General features: G+C 41.7%; 2 protein-coding genes across 6 annotated transcripts in view; one reads left to right on the top strand and one right to left on the bottom strand.

Annotated features, from left to right (window-relative positions):
* The window catches only part of LOC103392795 (immunoglobulin lambda-1 light chain-like), a 3,554-nt gene extending 1,903 nt beyond the window's left edge, over nt 1-1,651 (bottom strand). Inside the window, exons 1-3 of one of the 3 annotated variants that reach the window (XM_025064811.1) lie at nt 1,500-1,651; nt 1,096-1,412; nt 900-907 (exon numbers count right to left, since the gene is read on the bottom strand). In XM_025064811.1, coding sequence (XP_024920579.1) covers nt 900-907; nt 1,096-1,412; nt 1,500-1,539 — 365 coding nt within the window. In that variant the 5' untranslated portion in view covers nt 1,540-1,651. Of the gene's footprint in view, nt 1-899; nt 908-1,086; nt 1,413-1,499 lie in introns of all 3 variants that reach the window. The other 2 variants (XM_025064812.1, XM_025064810.1) reach the window with 2 other exon arrangements.
* The window catches only part of aatka (apoptosis-associated tyrosine kinase a), a 27,506-nt gene continuing 8,015 nt past the window's right edge, over nt 75-19,565 (top strand). The window contains exons 1-6 of one of the 3 annotated variants that reach the window (XM_008329523.3): nt 75-304; nt 2,342-2,438; nt 4,219-4,443; nt 4,584-4,698; nt 12,912-13,045; nt 15,908-16,040. In XM_008329523.3, the coding sequence (XP_008327745.1) occupies nt 4,617-4,698; nt 12,912-13,045; nt 15,908-16,040 (349 nt within the window). In that variant the 5' untranslated portion in view covers nt 75-304; nt 2,342-2,438; nt 4,219-4,443; nt 4,584-4,616. Of the gene's footprint in view, nt 305-2,341; nt 2,439-4,078; nt 4,444-4,583; nt 4,699-12,911; nt 13,046-15,907; nt 16,041-17,490; nt 19,410-19,565 lie in introns of those variants that run through there. The other 2 variants (XM_017040588.2, XM_017040589.2) reach the window with 2 other exon arrangements.

Here is a 19,565-nt window from a genome sequence, read left to right on the forward strand (position 1 = left end):
GAGGAGGAGGAGGAGGAGGAGGGGGAGGAGGAGGAGGAGAAGGACGAGGAGGAGGAGGAGGAGGTGCAGGAGGTGGAGAAGGAGGAGGAGGATGAGGAGGAGGAGGAGGAGGAGGAGGTGGGGGAGCTTCAACTCTGCTCTGTATTTTGACATGAAACTTTATTTCTTTTTTCACATTTTGTCATTAAATCAACGTCAGTCTTTAGTGTTAAACACTTGTTGTTGTCTGTAGAGTTTATAAAGTCCAGTCAGATCAACAAAAACACACAGGTCAAAGGTCGTACGTGTGGACGCCATCATTAATGTAAGTTCATTTAATGACTTGATTTAATATAAGATACAAGTTTATTATAAATTCATGTTCTGTGATGTGTTTATTTTGTTTATTCAGACAGCTTCAAAAATATCTGCAGGTATTTCCAGTTACTGTTGTGTTTCTGTCATCTTCCAGACTGACACAGCTCAGCTGCTACTGTCCAAACATCTGGTTTTCTCTAGTAGACTGTAAAGTCAGTCCAGATGTAACCCAGGTTAATATAACCATAAAGAAATAAATAAAGAGTTAAATAGATAAATAAAAAGTTAAATAAACTGATACAAGTTTAAACAAACAAATTAGTAGGAAATACATACATTAAAACATGATTTAATATTAATTCTAATTAATAATTTGGTCATTTAAACAGTTGCACTTTGTTTTTTATTTTTACTTGTTAACTGCCCCATAATGGGAGATATGGTGTTGTGATTTGTGTACGGTCCCTAATGAGGGCAGAGGTTACAGCCAATCAGTGTACCTGTAGAGCATGTTGTTGGGAGAAGAAGAAAATGGGACAAGGAAGACAAGCGACAGTAGAAGAGAAAAGTGGTCTGTTTATTTAAACAAATCTAACACAATCTGCTCCTTTTGAACCCATTCTATGAAAGATGACAATCTATTGTCAATATTTACAGTGTTACAACTGACATTTTGTTTTTAGGTTGACCAGTCCAGGTTCACTGAGACTGTGATGTGGATCAGAAATCAGCAGATCTCTGCTGAGTCTCTCTCTGAGGTTTTTGTCACAGTCTGAATCACTGTGATACAGCTGCAGCAGCAGAGTCATCCCACGTCTGACAGAAATACTGAGCAGAGTCTCCTATCTCTGTCTGTTTAATAATGAACTGATAATCAATGTCTGATGTGGGTTTAGAGTTGAATCTGTCTGAGGAGAATCCTGATCCATATCTTGGTGAATTATCACTGTCATAATATCTAATAACATACTGAGGAACTCCACCAGGAACCTGTTTATACCAGCAGACACTACTACCATCATTCCTCTGAATGTTACAGTTGAGAACAACCTGTTGTCCTGCAGTGACTGCATGAACAGCAGGAGTCTGGGTCAGAACTTTTGCTGCATCAACATCTGTCAACAAACACAGAAAAGACATGAGACACAGGTTTGGGTTTGAAAATAAAGTGAAGTCTAAAGGACTAAAAAAGAAAGTCTTACATGTGAGAGCAGTGATGAGAGTGCAGAGGATCCCCAGCATGTTGTCAGTGTGTGGTGACAGAGAGGTGAGCAGGGTGAGGAGAGTGAGGAGAAGAGGGAGACTGAAGCTTATAAAGACACTGAGGGAGGAGGAGGAGGAGGTGGAGGAGGTGGAGGAGGTGCAGGGTGGTCTCATAAAATGACCTTCTGTTACTGTTTCACCACTAAATTAATCCTACATCTCTTTTTTAAAAGAATTAGTTTCTTGATAAACTGTAATGTTGACAGATTAACATTTGTTTAAATGTTCAATAATCCAGATTAATCTGAATGTCCGTGTCTGTCTTTCCAGGGTTTTGTTTTGTCACTTATTAATCTTTTAGTGCCCCCCACCCCCCCCCCAGCGCCCGCCTGCCTCCCTGTGCACAGTCCAGCTCATAAAGTGTCCTGGGAGGCAAGGGGAGGCGATGAAGAAGAGGAGGAGGAGGAGGAGGAGGAGGAGGAGGACGAGGACAGAAGGGGGCGCAGTTAGGTCTCAAATTCCAATTCTGTGGTATTTTAAGCAAGTGAATATATTTCTGTATATACATTATGTTCACACGTTTCAAATGATCACTTTAATTTTATTTTGCATTTATTTTTGTTGTCTAAGTACTTATTACCAATTGACTGTTTAAAGGTTGACTTTCTTTTAGCTTACAAAATAATGTTATATTTAAAAAAAAAATGTTTATCCTCATCTTTATCCTTTCTGGTCTTGTCTGGACCGGTTTTGACTGATCTAGTCTGGTTTTAATTATTCATTTTTTACATAATTCAATGTTTTTGTAGAGACTGAAATAATTGTACTTGACTTTCTACAGGGTACACGCAGAATAAAACAATATTATTCATGACTACAAAAGGCTGGGTTTATCTCGTCTGCTTCAGCCGAAGGACAACGTTCAACGTACTGTTTTGGTAAGTACTGCCATCTTGCGGCCAATTATTCACATGACATTTTAAGTGGTTTTGACTAACATGCACATTAACGTTTATCTTAATGCAGAGTCCACGCGAGTTGGTTAGGCCACATAGTCTTGAGTGAATTTGAATGTCCACAGACATGTTGTGGGTGTAAGTGGACAGCTGGGGAAAACACAGAGGAGGGAAACCATCAATGGTTCAACCGTAGACACTGCCAACAGGAGGTTGGATTTTGCAGAAGGCACAGACACACAGATTAGAACATTACACATTAGAACATCTTAATTCAGGTTGTACAGTGCAGAATAATTTGTTTGTGTACCTACTTTGTAGGACTGTCATCCTGACTCCTAGTAAAGCTAACAACCAGATGGTAACTGGTGGCGGTTACAAATGGCTGCAGAGGTTTACAGAGCAATGACCTGGATAAATGAAAATTTAAATTAAAACATAGAACCAGAGAACAACAAGTAGGTCTTTTTTTTAGATGCTGATGATTCATGATTGATGATTCATGTATTTTAACATGTTAGAACGATGTCCAATACAGAAACCTCAGAATTCAAATGAACAGGTGCTTCCTGGAGAGGAGAGGGCCACAGGAAGAGGAAGTGAAAAAGAGTATGTCTATATATATATGTTTATATAAATATTTAAATGTGTATACACGTGTATGTAAAGTAAAAGTGAATTATTTGTCATTGTGACCCAGCACACCACTGCACACAACGACGTGACCTCTGCTTTTAAAGTGAGCATAATAATAATTAAGAATCTTAATGGATAATTAAGATTTCACAACTACAACCATTTATCAGCATTTGGAATATATGCACAGTACAGTTGTATAATGGAAATGTGAGACATATATATTACGCAAATAAATTAAATACACGAAGCAGCGGAGGTTAGCGCTCAGCTGCAGGAGTGGTGACGCAGGTGAGCCTCTTCTAACATCAGTAGGAGCCGGGACCAAAATATTGTAAAGAAATAAAGTCGTTTGGACTTAGTAACAGAAGCCTGAAAAGATGAGCAGAGCGTTTAGGAGGCACCATAGGGCGGTAAATTAGGGTCAACTTTCACCAAGCACAAGAGCGCAAACTTTACAGCAACGAATGATGCGTACTATGAGAGCTGCTACGATGCTGTGTTCGATCTCAAGGTAAACAAAGCTACCAGCGATGTCTTTTATTATATGTATATATATATGAAAAAAAAATCAGGAATGAAAAACAGAAGGAAAAGACGCGCAGGTTAACGATGCACGTTTGCGTCTCAGCTTTGGCTAAAGACTGCGCGACGTTTTGCACCAGTGTGAAGCTGATTTAATGTTATTTTCTTGCACTTCCGTTTTGAAGCTATATATATATACCACCTCTTAGATCAATATTCGAAGTTAAACCTTTAGGATCAAATTGATTTATGTTGCATGTACGCATTTATTACAACAAACTGTCTACTCATCAATTAGTAATAATCTCTTTTTTCATACAGGTACATTTCGATTTCCAACCCACCAAAATGTACCAGCTATAGGAGTAATTTCCACCGAATGATTATTTGAACAAAGGAAAGTTTAGCCAATGCTTTTCCAGTGCGTGTGTTTTTACTTTGAAAGCTTCAAAACGGAAGTGCAAGAAAATAACCTTAAATCAGCTTCCCACTGGTGCAACACGTCGCGCAGTCTTTAGCCAAAGCTGAGACGCAAACGTGCATCGTTAACCTGCGCGTCTTTTCCTTCTGTTTTTCATTCCTGATTTTTTTCTCAAATCAGCTGCTGTAACTGCTCACCGGGATATTCCATGTGGAACGCACATAGGTTTCTTCTCCACTGGGCACAAATGGAATCCTACCCAGATTTGACGGTCCTTCTAAAATAAGTGGATACGCGCCCCCTTACCTCCCCCCGATCTGGACTGCTGTCAAACTGTTCAACCTACAGATGTGCTGACATGGAAAACACTGTCAACATCTGTCTTCAAATCTGGTCGAGCTGAAGGTGAAGCAGGATTTTTGGCTCCTCTGTTTCTGCTGTGATGTTTTTGCCTCGATACTGCAGCTTACATGACACCAAATGCACCTGATTTAGGATTTATGCGTGTGCGTGTGTGTGTGCGTGTGTGTGTGTGTGTGCTGTAGGCTTCTGCTGTCTTCTGCCCTGCAGCGAGGAGGATGCTCTTTGCCCTACATGTGATTGTCATGTCTTCAGCATTTTTCAACCCCAGCTTTGCCTTCAGCTCTCACTTTGACACAGGTAAGGACACATCTGACCACTGGTTTGAATCAGGCCGTTCGTCCATCTTCAGCTCTCTGTCAATGTTGTCATTTTCACCATTTGTCAGATTCTGCTCTCTCCTCTCATGGTCTCCATTCAACGCCATTCGCTGTGTTTCTGCTGCTGTAATGCTGTGTTATAAGACATTTTGTGACTCACACGCAGCAACCTCATCATCATCATCATCATCATCATCGTCTCACCGACATCACCACAACTACCCTCAAGTCAAACCTCACACACTGATGGTCACAAGAGGGTTAAAAGTTGTGACTGCAGTGAATCTGCATAGTCCTGTGTACATCACTGCAGCTGACTGTGTGCATGTGTTACCGTCTATGACTATTACATTACAAAGGTGACCTGCTGATGGATGGCTCGGGGATCTGTGTGAGGTTGCAGTTCTCTTGCCCCTGGTTGTGTGCAGTCGTTGATCAACCTTTGGGTTTTGCCTGGAGATTGGCAAAAAGGAGAGTCCAGATGCTGCTGCAGTGCTACCATAGCAGTTAGCAGGGAGACATGGCCCTATAAATACGTCTGTGATTAGACTACACAGAACTGTAAGAGTATCCAGGTGAGATGACAGTGAATGTCGTTGCTCAGTTGTCTATTTCTGTATCTCTATTATCTGCTGATCAAGAAGAAAGTTATTTTCAAGCAAGAAGTCCTGGTTGGTTGCTGCAACATCATCTGAATCTGAAAGAAAAAAAAAAAGACTGTCAACCTCAGTCTGACCTTTAACTGTAATGCAGATGGGGTTTTTTTCTTGCCAAATTTGTGTCACGGACAGTGGGACACATTTTCACGGAGAGAAGATACCGCACAAAGAAACAGATGAGTTTGGGATTTAGATGTTTAAGAAAACTGTTCTGACAGCAGTTTTCAGGTTGGACAGTGTGCCGTGTGCTGAGCTGGCTGCTTCTGTTACTGTGCAGTGAAAAATGATACAAACAAACACATGGGAGATCTTTTAATCCAAAGTAAGATTACATTATCCCAGGTTAATAACAGCTAACATCCAGTTAGCACCGTGGCCTTTTTTGAGGCGTCTTCTAAATTAGTGTTTTGGTATTTTGTTCTGGTGAAGCTCAACGGTTGAGAAATGTGACCCGGAGGAAGAGGCAGTGAAGCTCTCATGCTTTATTTCTCAGGGACCGAGAGTCTCAGCAACATTTCAGAGCAGCGTGTTCGATAGAAGTAATTAGTTTTTGGGTAAGGGGTTTACCTGGGGTGGTCTGGCTTTACACACGCCTGTCGTTATGATCTAAATTTCTCATAAGAGCGGCATCGCACTAGTGATTTCCTTGCTTCCCAGTAATTGGACTGGGAATCAATGTTGCCTAGGTGATAGAGGGGGGCGTGTGAAGACGAACCAATCATTCTCATGGCCACTGCTGGGGACAGGAAGATGCAGGAATTCCTTAAAGGGGAGGAGAAGCTCTGGGAGGAGCAGCGTTCTGTGTGTTCTCCTTACAGTAAAGCAATGATTGTTTACAAGAATAACATTATCAAAACATTGTGAAAAATGATGTCATAGACACAAGTCACCATGCTCTTTCTGCCATTTTGGATTTACAAACAACATTACCAGAATATTGGGTGTTTCCCAGGAATAGGACTGAAATGAAAATGTGATGATAGCTATTTGTCTTAATGAAATAAAATAAATGGTTCCCAATGTAAGACAGTTTAACATTTTTTTCTAGTTTTTACCTGTTAAATGGAAGATGAACCAAAATATTTTTTATATTTTCTAGACACTGTAAACACACTCATTTCTTCCAATGAAATGCAAATGAGTAACAGAGTTAATAGGTCGTTCAGGGACTCCTCTACTTACAAAGTTTAATTTCCTCTTTATTATTTTATATTAGAATGTGTAAAAACAAACTAAACAACAAAATAATGTACAGTATATTTAGTCAAAACACAGCAGTAATTGTGACCAATTGATTTCAGTGGTGCTGTTGTCACACATTGATGTATTAAAAACATAAAAAAAACAATTTATTGTTTCATGACGAATAAAGCATAAGCAAAAGTTTAGATGTCGCTCCTTCTAGCAAGAAAACCTAGCTCTGATTGGCTCTCAGCCTCATTTGTCACTGCTGTTTCCATGACGAAATCAGACCTTACAGACTAAATGCAACAACTAATGTTATCTTTGTCATTCAGTCACAGATAACTACATATTTAGCTGCCATCAAGTGAGGAAGGACATTGACTGAGTGTTTGGCTGACAGTACAAGTTTACAAAAGTGACACTCACTCATAACTGCCTGAAACACCTGAGAATCTCTCATTTCAGCACCATGGAGAGTTCAGCCATCAGGGTCAGAGCGTTCCCCTTCAGTGCAACAGATACCAGAGAGTGGGTACCAAGTACAGCCAATCAAAGAACATAAACATTCAAAGTCTCTTTTTATCTTGATGAATTCCAAACTCCAACATTTCTGTTGTTGTTGTTTTCTATGTACAAATGTATAAAATGCAGCAGAAATTTTCACTTAAAAACTGAGAGTTTTATCATTTTATGCTCCCAGGAAAAAGTATTTCTCTGATGGTTTTGCTTGGTATTCTGCTTTGAATTACTGACTAGTAATAAAACACTAAAGCACAACTTAAGGAGCAGCGACACTTCTCAGAGCTCCTCCCACTGACCGGGACGCTACAACCAACCACCGCTGACTGTTTGATTATTCATTTATCCCTGTGAAACACCAAGCACTTAAGTTACATAAGACTGCCTCTGGGAAAAGGCATGACGTGAATTTGAAAGAAAACATCCAAGTCTGCCTCGTGTGTAAGTGTGTGTTCTCAGGGATTATGTGGATGATGTGAGTTTTCTGGTGTCAATCTTGTGGATGGGAGAAAAAAAAAAGACAGTCAAGGCTGGAAATATTTCCTGGTTTGAGAGTCGAGGCTGACATGCAGTGACAGCCTTGGGTGGTGTTTTAAGATGATGTTAATATTAGCAATGCAGAATGTGGAAGGACATGCAGATGTGCAGTGGAAATGTGGACTAAAAAGAAGGAGAAGACAACATTGCATCTGCATCAAATACGATTTAGTAGCAGCTGATAAAGGGTAGAGAATAAAGACTGGCTGGCTGCATTCATAACTCACTTTCATTTGTTTGATTTTTCACACTCTCTCTCTACCTCGCTCTCTGTTTTTAGAGTTCCAAAGCAGTAGAACTCTCTTTGTTACAGGACAGTTAGTTCTGCTCTCTATCAAAAATAACTGTGTTTCTTCCTGTCCTGAGAAGTTTTCCTGAACCTCGCTCAAACTTCCTGCTCCACTTGAGTCGAGAGGATGAAGAGAATCTTTCCATTCCATTCATTCATTTGGAAGTCTGTTTGCCACGTCTTAAACAATGAGCAGTATTTTGAGTTCAGGCAGCATTTATGCAAAACATTAGCTCATCGGTTCATTTTTGTGTTGCATTTTAACCCCAGCAAACCATTTGCTACCTAAGAATCTGCCGTCTGTATCTGATCAATATGATTGAATTATTTCCTATATGATCTGATACACATATCCTAGTGAATTAGAGTTAAGATGATATACTGATAATATATATATTTCTGATATATTAAAAAAAATCTCAAAAACAAAACTATTTTTATTTTGTGATAACATTTAATAAATATCTCAGTCTCAAAAATGTAGATTCTCTGCTGTGTCAGGCCTTACAGGGTTAAGGAGGCTGCAGGTCAGCAGGGGCCAACAGAGGCCACTAGACTCCTCCGGTATGAGCTGTGTGTTACACAATACCCATTCAGTGTCACTGGATAAACTAATCAGTCATGTTTAGGCCTAGTTAGTCCTCCCAGTTTCCGCCTTTATTCTCACTTTAATATCTATTCCCTCTCCAAGTCCAAGTGGGCTGTCTCTGTTTCCAGCAGTTTTCCTGTAGCCTTGCTGTCAGAGGGCGGACATGACAGCTCTGTAAGGCTGATCCATGGTGGTCCTCCTGGGCTCTCACTCCCAGTTAATGACAGTTATCATGGCTCTCAGCAGGCCTGTGAGTCCCACTGCCATCTGCAGTCATTCACACAGAGCCTGACTGGATGTAAATCTGTGGAGGATATGGTAACCTGTCATTAATCATGTCACGCTGTTCCCTTCACTGTCAGCCCTTCTACATCTGAATCTGTGTGTGTGTGTGTCGGTGTGTGTGTGTGTGTGTGTGTCACTTCATGTTTGTTCTGGCTTGTCACAGTTACAGACTTTAAATGTTAAAGCCCTGCAACCTCTGTCGTGACTCACATGTTTAGTCTTTAAAAAGATACTGCTGGGTTTTTTCCTCTTTCTTAGGAATCAAACCTACGTCAGAGTTAAACTGACTTGAAATGTAACCTAAAAGATCTGGCTGTCAAACAAGTACGCCATAACCTTTCTGTTTGCCTTGACATTGAGTCAGTCTTTTCGAAACACATGCTCGAGTCACATCCCGACACCCGATACGAGCCGAGGACTGACCTTCTGTTCTTCATAACCACAGACACAAAGGCGGAAAATGATCAATACTCATATGCAGCGTGGCAGGTTACTGCCAACTGCCCTGAATTTATATTATATATTACCTGGATTTAGACAAAACTACTACTAGGATTGTGGAGTTGCCGTCCACTGTAAATACAAATAAAACTCCCACGCTTCTGCTGAGATGGCAATTTCTTTTTTAGCATTTAATGATGACAATATATTTAATTATAAGTCAGGAAGTAGATTTGGAAATTTGTATTTATTACAAAAGTCGACGTAGTTTCTAACCTAATCTGGTTATTAATTTCTGGACAAAGGGATTCCAGCATTGGACCTTTCAACCACTGGGTCACAGTTTGAGCCACTGTACTACAAATATCCCCGTCTTCGAAGGAGCATTTTCTGCTGCTGGCCAAGGATACGCCTGGGTAGAAAAACCATGCAGTTTTTTTTTTTGGCTTGCTTCCACCTGGAGCATCCAGGCCTTGAAGAGTGGAAGACAAAGTGTCTGCCCACTGAGCTACAGCCACCCGCCTTCCAATCAGCCTGATGGAACCTCACCAGAAAACTGATCCTCATTTATTTGTGATATGCCCTTGAGTGGAGAACTGAAGAGCCAGGATGCATATATATATATATACATATATATGCATATATATACATACATACACGCTGTGTGTAGACCTTACTGCACTCTAATCACACATGCTGGTGTTTAATTGCTCCACTGACCACATGCATCATTATTCAGACTATTCCTCAAAGTGGTCACAGTGTTAGGCTAATGTCCATCCCGTCTGTTGAGTATGTTGGACGTGTATCTGACTGTGTATCGCTGGTCTCCACCTCGCTCTGTCTCAGGACAGCTTGATTGCAGTGGTGTGTCGTCTGGCTCAGAGCCCACCCTGCAGCACTGTCACCACTCGGCCCCTCACTCCTAAATAATAATAACCCCCCCCCCACACACACACACACAACAGATGTGTGCCTGTGCATTTGTGCACAGCAGCAGGATATACTGTAGTACAGAGTGGTGTTGGAGAGGTGAGAAATCAGAGAAACACTGTAATCCTGAAGTGTTTGATGTACTTTAATGTATGAAGTGTCACAGCCTTTTTTTTTTCAATTTGTGGAGAGGGTGCTGCAAACAACAGTCCATACTGTAGTCTCCTGTTACCATGGAAACCCATCATCTATCCTATGCAGTTGAGGGCAGCACCTTGTCAGAGTTTTCTGTGTCGGTGCACATTATGGCACGTTTCCCTGCGTGTACTCTGGCTTCAGACTCCTTTTCATCTGACAAATGATTTAAATGCATGATGAGCTCTAGCATAATATGCAGCTGCTTTGACTCTTATGCCTGTGGTGTAAAAATGCCAAGGTTTTCAAACCGCCCTCGTGCTCAACCTGGATGATGCATGCTTTATTTATGAACTGAAATTAAAGGTCTACTGCCGGGGTGTCAAACTCAGATCACTCAACGGGCCGCACATTAAAACACAGTCTACACTGGAGGCCTATCAGGATCAACAGTAATTCAAGTCTCGAGCTGACAATGATCTCAGCAGAAAAACTGAATTTGAACACGGTTTTCTTATTAAAAACATTTGACCAGTGTATTTAACCAACAAAGTAAACATTAGTATGGCTATGGTGGGCCACATAAAATACCAGCATATAATAAAGATACTTTAAATACATCAAGGAAAAGTCACCATATATTTTGACTAATGTGTAGAAGTTTAGTTTTATAGTGGGAGTCAGGGCTGACTCTGGTCCTGGAAGCCCTGAGAAAAACCTTTATTTGTCAGGGTGACTGCAAAAACGGTCAGGAAAAGAGACAATGCTTGTAATCAAACAGATAAAATCTAGTTGTCCGTTTGTGGAGCCAACTCACCTGTTCAAAGGAGAGGTTTCACTCATATTCCATCCATTTTAGTCAGGATTTACAGGAACTTTTTTTTCATGTGCAGATTATTGAGCGACTTTTTCTTTAACGCAAAAAACCCCCTGTATGATCCTGCTTAAGACGGTGGATCCACAGCATAATATGCTGTAGTTTAGTATACAGTCGTACACCAAAGTACAGTGTACAAGTTTGCAGTTTCTCCGACTACATCTGTTATTCTTCACTGTCTTATTCCCAAGTTTGAACTTTTTTTCTCTCTTCTTCCCGTTCTTTGGCTCACTGCTTCCTCTGATTGCCAGACTGAATTGTGAAGGTTGTGGGGTGACTTTTCAGCCCTCCGCCCCCATCCTCTACCGTCCTCCACCAGTATTTTTAATAAAGCAAATATGAGCCTAGCTTAAAGTGCTTTATTTTCATTTGGCCATGCAGCTGGTGAAATCATGCGCTCCTCTCAAATATTTATGAGAGGAGGACCCGGGGGTGAGGGTAAGGGTCAGGGGGGTACTTTTCTCACACGGCCTTAAGAGGGATCCTTTAAATATTGCACCTGCTATTCTCATAGATGATAATATTGGACTTATGACAGATTTGAATTTTTCTCCAGGGTTTTATATTGCCATGTGCCTTGAGCTACATTATGAAAACATTATGATAACAATTGTGGACGTTCATAGAATATATTAAAAAATACAAATACAATAAAAATCCTTAAAGACTGCAACATCAGATAAGACACAAAAATAGACAAATCTAGAACAACTGAACTGTTCAGATGTCTGCGTAATCAGGACAGTAGTGCCGCTCAGCTCTAAAATAAATATCAACTATTTCTTTTAAGATTGAGTCCTTTGCACTTCTAACAGCTTTCGACCTGCTGACCTCTGGCCTCAGAGAGGGCTGTGAAATTCCAACAGAATGTAAGAACTAAACTTAAAAAAAGATTTGATTCCAAACTGGAATGTTTTTAATCTGAAAAAAAAATCAAATCAAAAGTCATCAGAGGAAAGCTAAAAGCTAGCATAGAGACTATGAATGGATAGTTACAGTTAATAAAAGCAGGCATTTTGTGCCAGTGTCTGTCCATCTACCTTCACGTGTGTGTGCAGCCGTGCTCAGCTCGGTCTTTGTTGCTGCAGCACTGAGACCAGGCCTTGTCTGGAGCTGTTCTGTTTGCGGGGTTAAACCTGTCAGGTCTGGAACAGTGTGTGTGTTCCTCACAGCCAAATCAGCCTGGACAGCTGTTGTGGGTTTGAGTCAGTAAGCTGGAAGCAGCCACACTCCCAGCACAGACCAGTCAGCTGCTGGTAACGTGTTCATCACCGCAACAGGAGAGGAATTGGAGCAATTTTTAAACAGCAGTTTTTGTTTCGTGTTAAAGAGTCACCTCCATGTTATTAGCATCAGTGCTAACAGATAGAAGCTTTAATAGCACAGATTAGACTGAATTTAAGATCTCCAAACCGTGTCCTCTGGTCATTCCTTGCTGAAAGACAAAAGTATCCTCCACGTTTACTGGCGTCCTGGAAGACAATGACTGATTGAGAATAGCTGGAACGAAGGAGGAATAATAATACACCATCATGACGCTTATGTATGTATGATGTGTCTGCTCTGCTGCTCGCTGGGCCCACACAGAGCAATCAAATACTCAGCTTGACCTTTTCAGCCATGCACAGCGTACCGTGCCTTATTGTTGCACTGAGTTTTAACAACAATGTGTTCCCTGGGTTAGTCGTCTGGTTACCATGCTGCTCCTGTGTTTTAACACTGCTGTTCCCTACTATTCCAACAGATGGAGCTCCACTGAGTGAGCTGTCATGGCCCTCATCACTGGCAGTGGTTGCTGTCTCCTTCTCGGGCCTCTTCACCTTCATCTTCCTCATGCTGGCCTGCCTCTGCTGCAAGAAGGGAGACATAGGCTTCAAGGTGAGCACATGACTGCCACCTGCTGGTAGCATAGAAAAAGAGAGGAAATGATAAAATACTCCAAACCACAAGTTCTAAGTGTATTCAAACAGTGACTACAGTACACTCTATTTACAGGTAACTCACATCAACATTTATTGTTGCATCTTTTAAAAATGATTTATAACTTTAACTTAAAAGTGTTGTAATTTTGATCAAACAAAATATATTACAGATGAGTGAATGTTGTTTTCCTTGTTTGTTAATGTTTAACAGAACAGAACTCACCTGTTCCAGCTCGGTACACACTGTCTGTGTTTTGCCTTAGCTAGGGGTATGACTCATCCAGGCTGTATCAAAAGCTAACACTAGCAGGCTGCTCACTCCTTTGCTGTCTCATACATTCCCATATTAAACTGTTCTAATTTGGAAAGAAAATGACAAATGAGTGTGCGCTACTGAACAGCAGAGTCTGTTAAAAATCATTTATGTTGCTCATCTGGAAAAATGATTCAAGGGGGAGAAAAATGTTATCCGGCGGTCTGTTAATTAGAAATGTGCAGGGAATAAAGGGCAGAGTAGAACAGAGTGTGTGAGCAGACAGAGCACCTTGTTCTCTGTTCTTCAGGTAAGGAGTGAGAATTAGAACCGATGCTCCAGCATTTACACTGAACAGCGAGAGCAGCCCTCGGTGAATCGATGCTGCAGGGATAACGGTGACTAATGAACACAACACAAAATGCACTCGTTAACATTTTCTTGTGTTCGTGTGGGCCTCACATCATTCCCCCTTTGGATCATTACAGTATGTATGAGTGTAAACTCATTATAATAGCTTTGGAAATGGTGGACGCCAATGTCTCCATTTTTAATTTAACAATTACTTCTGCTTAGTCAGCCCAGTGTCACACTAATGACTCATCATTTCTTTTCATGACAAAAGGGTTTTGTTGAGAAAATCACCTTCTCTCTCATGCTTTGCTGAGGTCACTCCGCTGATCAATAGCTGAGGTTTGTGGAGATGTTTCCAGGCATCAGTTACTGCCCTCCATACTGTGAATCAAACAGTGTTGGTCACGAAGCCCAAAGCTTTGAACTCTGGTGAAATGGCTCTAACCAGGCTGTGGCCAATCATTGACACTTCTTATGTCCTGGGAAACTATATATATATATTTTTGTCAGTTAAAATCAGCTTTGTTTGATAGCCTTTGGCTAATCTTTAGCATTTTTTGAGCTAGTATATACTGTAGTTATCATTTGTACAATTTTAATACCTAATAGGTTTATTCTCCATATAAAATAGAAGAAGTACATTTAAAAAATAACACTGCTGTTCATGTTGTAAATGTGCATAGAAAACCCATAGTTAAACTTCTTACAGAAACCCAATGGAATCTATGAAGTTCTTGCTGTAAGGCAGGAGCATAAACCCACAATGCCACTGTATCACCCTAGTTTTTTACAATACATTTCAGACTATTAGCTTTAATTGCATCCATTCTTCCTCTTGCTCCTTTCTGTTTGGCAGCAGTCATAAAAAAATGATAAAATGGTCCAAGTCTGTTTGTCCCAACTATTCAGCACCTCACCGTGTAACCTGGACACTCATGTGGGGCAGAAAAGCTGCACCGCTGCACCCTAGGAAAAAAAAAAAAAAAGCTCAATTATCCCTATCCATCACGGTGCTCTTACTGGAGTGTGTAGTGAGGCTGGATATTAAGTGCTTTCCAAATGAAAGCTCTCTGGGGAGCTATGCAGTGCTGACTCACAGCCAGGTGCCTGCTTTAACACTCCACGCTCAGAGGAGAGTGGCAGATGGTTCCCCTGAATGAAAGACAAGTCTGTATGCATACCTATGGACTGGAAACACACATACACACACAGTACACAAAGAACTATGCAAATGTGTCACATTCCCTGCCTGAAACACACTGTTTTGCTTTTCTGCCGTTCTCCTCACATTTTCCTTTTCTCTCCCTGCATGTGGGAGATAGTCTCTTTATGAGCAACAGTCCACTGACCGTGGAACAGACAGATGGGTAAAAGGCTTGTAAACATAGCATGCTGCCATCAGACTTCCCGGACAAACCAACAAAACAACGTTAAAATTAGATATCGAAGAATGCCTCTTTCTTATAAGCCACACATTCATCCAGGTCTGGATTCAAAGACCCTCCATATTGTTCAACACACTTCAGGCTGGTGCTTTTCAAGGGTCACTGCAGCGGGTAATACACCTTTATGATCTGTCACTTGCTGACACACACAACACTCCCAGCAGGACATGTGCCCAGGTTTAACGTAGCTTGGAATTGGAATTGCATCACTCTGACTTCTGTTTGGTTCATTAAACCCAGGACATGTTTTCATTAATCTGGTCTCACAAACCAAACATCTGGATGAAAAGAGAGAAAACTCTCCAGGTAATTCTGGGACAGGTAACTCCCCACCCCTTTCCTGCAGGGGGTGCTATGACCACAGACCTTTAAGATGAATTGAGCTGACAGATATTATTATTTCTATATTATTATTATTCATATTATATATATTTTATTATTTATCTTTTTTATTAATAAATGAGTCATACAGCTTTCAAATTAAACAAATAGAGCTGTGGTTTGTGCAGGCTGTAAAGAAAAGACAAATAGTGGATAAGACCACCATTGTATTTGAGATGTGAATAGAGAATAGCCACACATTAGTGTATAGTTACCCTACAGAAGCCACGCAGTGACTCACACAATTTACTACACAATGTACACGGCTGCAGTACGTGGTCGAGTGGGTGTGCCTCGGTGCATCTCAATGTCCACACAGCGACGCCATTGTCTCCCACTGTGGACGGGACTAGATAAGTCATTTCAGTTTGTGTCGTTGCACCAGGAGTTTGACAACAACGAGGGAGAGGAGTACCAGGCGGATCTGGCCTCGCCCACCGCCCAGAATGGCCCTGAGGTCTACATCCTTCCCCTCACTGAGGTCTCACTGCCAGTCTCCAAGCAGCCGGGCAGATCCAGTAAGACCCAACACCGTCAACACGTCACACCACTCACAATCTGCTCTACGTTGTTTTGTTTCCTTCTCTTTTTTCAATGTTTATTTCAATCACTACAGACGGTTTAGGAAGCAGTTTTCCATCATTTATGAAACTATAAAAACCAGCAATTTCCACCAAAAAGCACAGTATTTTTTTTGATTAATCATGATTAATTCAGATTAATCAACAATCCTAAAATTCCGTACAATACAGTAACAGAGAGGACATGGACAATGTATTACTATTATTTTTTATGTATTCTATTCAAATTAAAATAAAACAAGACATCTTGAGCTTCTTGGTTGAAACAAAAGATTTTCATTGGCAGTAACCAAGAAAAGACAGGATTGGAGATGAACGTAGGCATTGGAGAGACAGCTGTGGTTATGCAGTGTGACATATGCTATGAAAAGGTCATGAAAATGTTAAACAGAGACAGAGCTGCTCGCCAAAAGCCAGGATAAAGGATTTTATAATTTGGGATTACTGGGCAGATTAGCACAGCCTGGTGGTGTGGAAATAATTGGACTTAACTCCACTGCATAAAGCCCGTTGACGCATCACAAGTACTTCATCAACAACTGGGTATTCGCGAGTAATACTGTTTAGAATCTGAGCGTCAGTGCTAACACTGCAGCTTGTTTCTGCTGCCTGATGAAAGCAGAACGTTGAAGTACGTGTGTTGGTGCCTGGTAGTTACCAGTCCCCGCATGAGTCACTCTGGCCTTTTTTTGCCTCTGCTGCACTTTGCTCAGCCAAAAGGGAGGCAAGCTGCGGCTCAGCCTCACAGGATGCAAGTTCCAGTAATTATTGGACGAGGCAGCCCCAGGCCCACAGCCAATCACTACTCTCCCCTCCGTCTTCCATAAATACCCGTCGTATGATTGGTCCAGGTGTTGCAGGGTGAGATATTGGAGGCCTGGGAGTGAGAGGCCACATGATGGGAGAGTAAGAAGAAAAGGGATCCACCACTCAGGGGTTGCATCTCAAATAATTGGGTTAAAACGAAATATTTTATGCAGTTAAATAATACCTGACCACCTTCTGGATCATTTCCATGGCGACTCTATCAGACAACAAGACACTTAATTATTATTCCTGGAATTCATTGACTGATCTCTTCTCTCTCAACTCTTCTGTTTCTCATGTTTTTTTTTAGTCAGGTATTTCTGACAATCTTTTTTTTTTTTATATTTTCTTTATTGTATTTTTAGCCATGGTTAGCCTTCTATTGGTTAGCCTTCTATTTAATAATGCTTATTAATCTTTTACCCGTGGCGCTTTGGCCCAGAGACAATGTCTCTGTCATTGGTGTGGAACCCCAGGGTTCACCTCCTGGGCAAGATCAAATCCTGGTTAGGGCGGTTGGCGCCTTCTAGTGGATTCACCACCTGCAGGAAGGTTCACGAGGGCTAGTGCGGTGCAGTGTGATTTGGGTGGAGGTCATGGAGAAATATTAATATTTAGCTAACCATAATTTTAGTTACTGGTATAAATATATATTTTAGCTACTTTTTGCGATTTTTATGAACATCTGGGCGAAGTTTTTGTGTTTACAGTTAGCTCCAAATTTAGCACAAAAAAAATGCAACAACGTTTAAACATGCATCAAGAATTTGTTGGTTAAAACATAATTACATTTTCAAACAAAACATTTGCTTTACGTATTTAAAGTAGTTTTTTTTATCAAAAATATGCTGTTATAGTTATTTGTAAGGACAGATTTTTTTATATTGAGTTTTTTCTATTGAACCATTTCTAACAAATGCAAAATTATTGCGATTGTCCAACAAGAAATTACCAAACTATACGTCAGAAAATAAAAGACTTCTTCAATACAGACTGAAGTTTTTTGTGTTTAAACCCAAAGTACGTCAATGTCTGTGTTCTCAGTCCAACAAAAGTGTACGTTGAAAATGAGCCTAGCTTTAACACGCAGTATAAAAGCAGAGATTGTTTGGTTGATAATCCAAGCATGAAGAGCCGGGCGTCAGGTCACTGACTGGACAGTCCTGTGTTTCACCCATCAGCTCCGATCTTTAATTGAAGAGTTTATGTGGAAGCTTTACCACAGAGGCACGACGCATTCAGATCAGTGTGTAAAAACAATATTCTGTGTGTATTATCCCCTCGACCCACTCGTCCTGTGTCCACCTTCTCTGAGAATGCAGCGAGTAGGACAGCAATGCACAGTCACACATTCCACATTTGGATAATACCACCGCTTAATTTCTTTCTCTCTCCCTCTACATTAGGGAGGGCGGGGGATGGAGGAGGGTCATGGGTTGGTGTGGAAAAAAAAGGGGTCTGTTATCAAGTCGACGACCTCTGCACATCGTTCCAGCGGAGAATGGCCCTTGTGTGTCTCTATATGTGCCTGGCGTCCTGGTACCAAGAGACACAGAATGAGCGTGTGAGCGAGCAAGAGGCGAACAATGGGTCCGATTTAGTCCAGGCGGGCAGTGGGTGAGCGTAAGGCCGGGCTGAGACGTCCATGGAACGCACCAGTGGAGGATTGACATTATGGCTGGAAGACAGTGAGGGGTTTGTGGCACGATGAGAAGAGACAGGGGCAGGGTGGTGGCATGCACCAGGATTTAAGAGTGGGGAGGGCTGTGTCCAGATAGTGGTGGTCAGCGTATGACAGAGGTCTTTTCTGCGACTGACAGAGCCGTGTTTGTGTCCTGTTTGGCTGAGGAATGCTGGTGTCCTGGGTGACAGGCGGGCATTATGTGGGCCTTATTTCACTGCTGGGTGTCTTGAAGCTGCACACAGAGCTGCTGCCACACACAGCACTGCAGCATCATGCGTGACGGTCACACCTGGTATGGAGCATGAAAATCTCAGCACCCAGGAGAGCAGAGGTCTGTCCCCGACCACCGGCGTCTGGTCGTCGACCAACGCGGAGCTGCTCTGTCTGTCCGACTCTGTCGACTGTAGATTTAAATATATGGATTTCTCTCTGTTTGCCTGACAGCTGGAGAGCTGTGGACGAGGACACTGTGTTTATGTGTCCCAGTTGGAAGATGGGCTCGGCGTAGTTGGGGAGAGGCAGCGCGGAGAGCTTGTTCAGCTGTGCGAGGGCTTGGGGTTAAATCCTGCCGAGGATCTCTCACGCACACACACATCAAGGTCCCGGGCTCTTTCTCACATGCACACGATGAGGCGAAGGCGCCCGGGGTTGGGGCCAGGGCAGTGGGCTCTTGGTTCTCACACTCTGGAGCAGTGCTACACCCTCACTGGGACACAGACTCTTGGTCCCTGTCGCGGTGCTCGGAGTGGCCGGCCACTCGCTGCTCTGGCGCAGTTTTCATCCACTTCACTCTGGCAGGATGAGGATTCATGGAGGTATTTTTTTTATTATTTTATTTTTGCACAGCTCTGAATAGAGTGCAGATGTTTCTGCAACATCTCCACAACTATTTTAGTAACAACATGTCCAGCCAGGGAGAGATACTTTTATGATTTGCATTCCATCTATATTAGGAATTTGTACTTGTTTTG

This window comes from Cynoglossus semilaevis, chromosome 17 (genome assembly GCF_000523025.1).
Source record: "Cynoglossus semilaevis isolate Cse_v1.0 chromosome 17, Cse_v1.0, whole genome shotgun sequence".
NCBI classification, from domain to species: Eukaryota; Metazoa; Chordata; class Actinopteri; order Pleuronectiformes; family Cynoglossidae; genus Cynoglossus; species Cynoglossus semilaevis.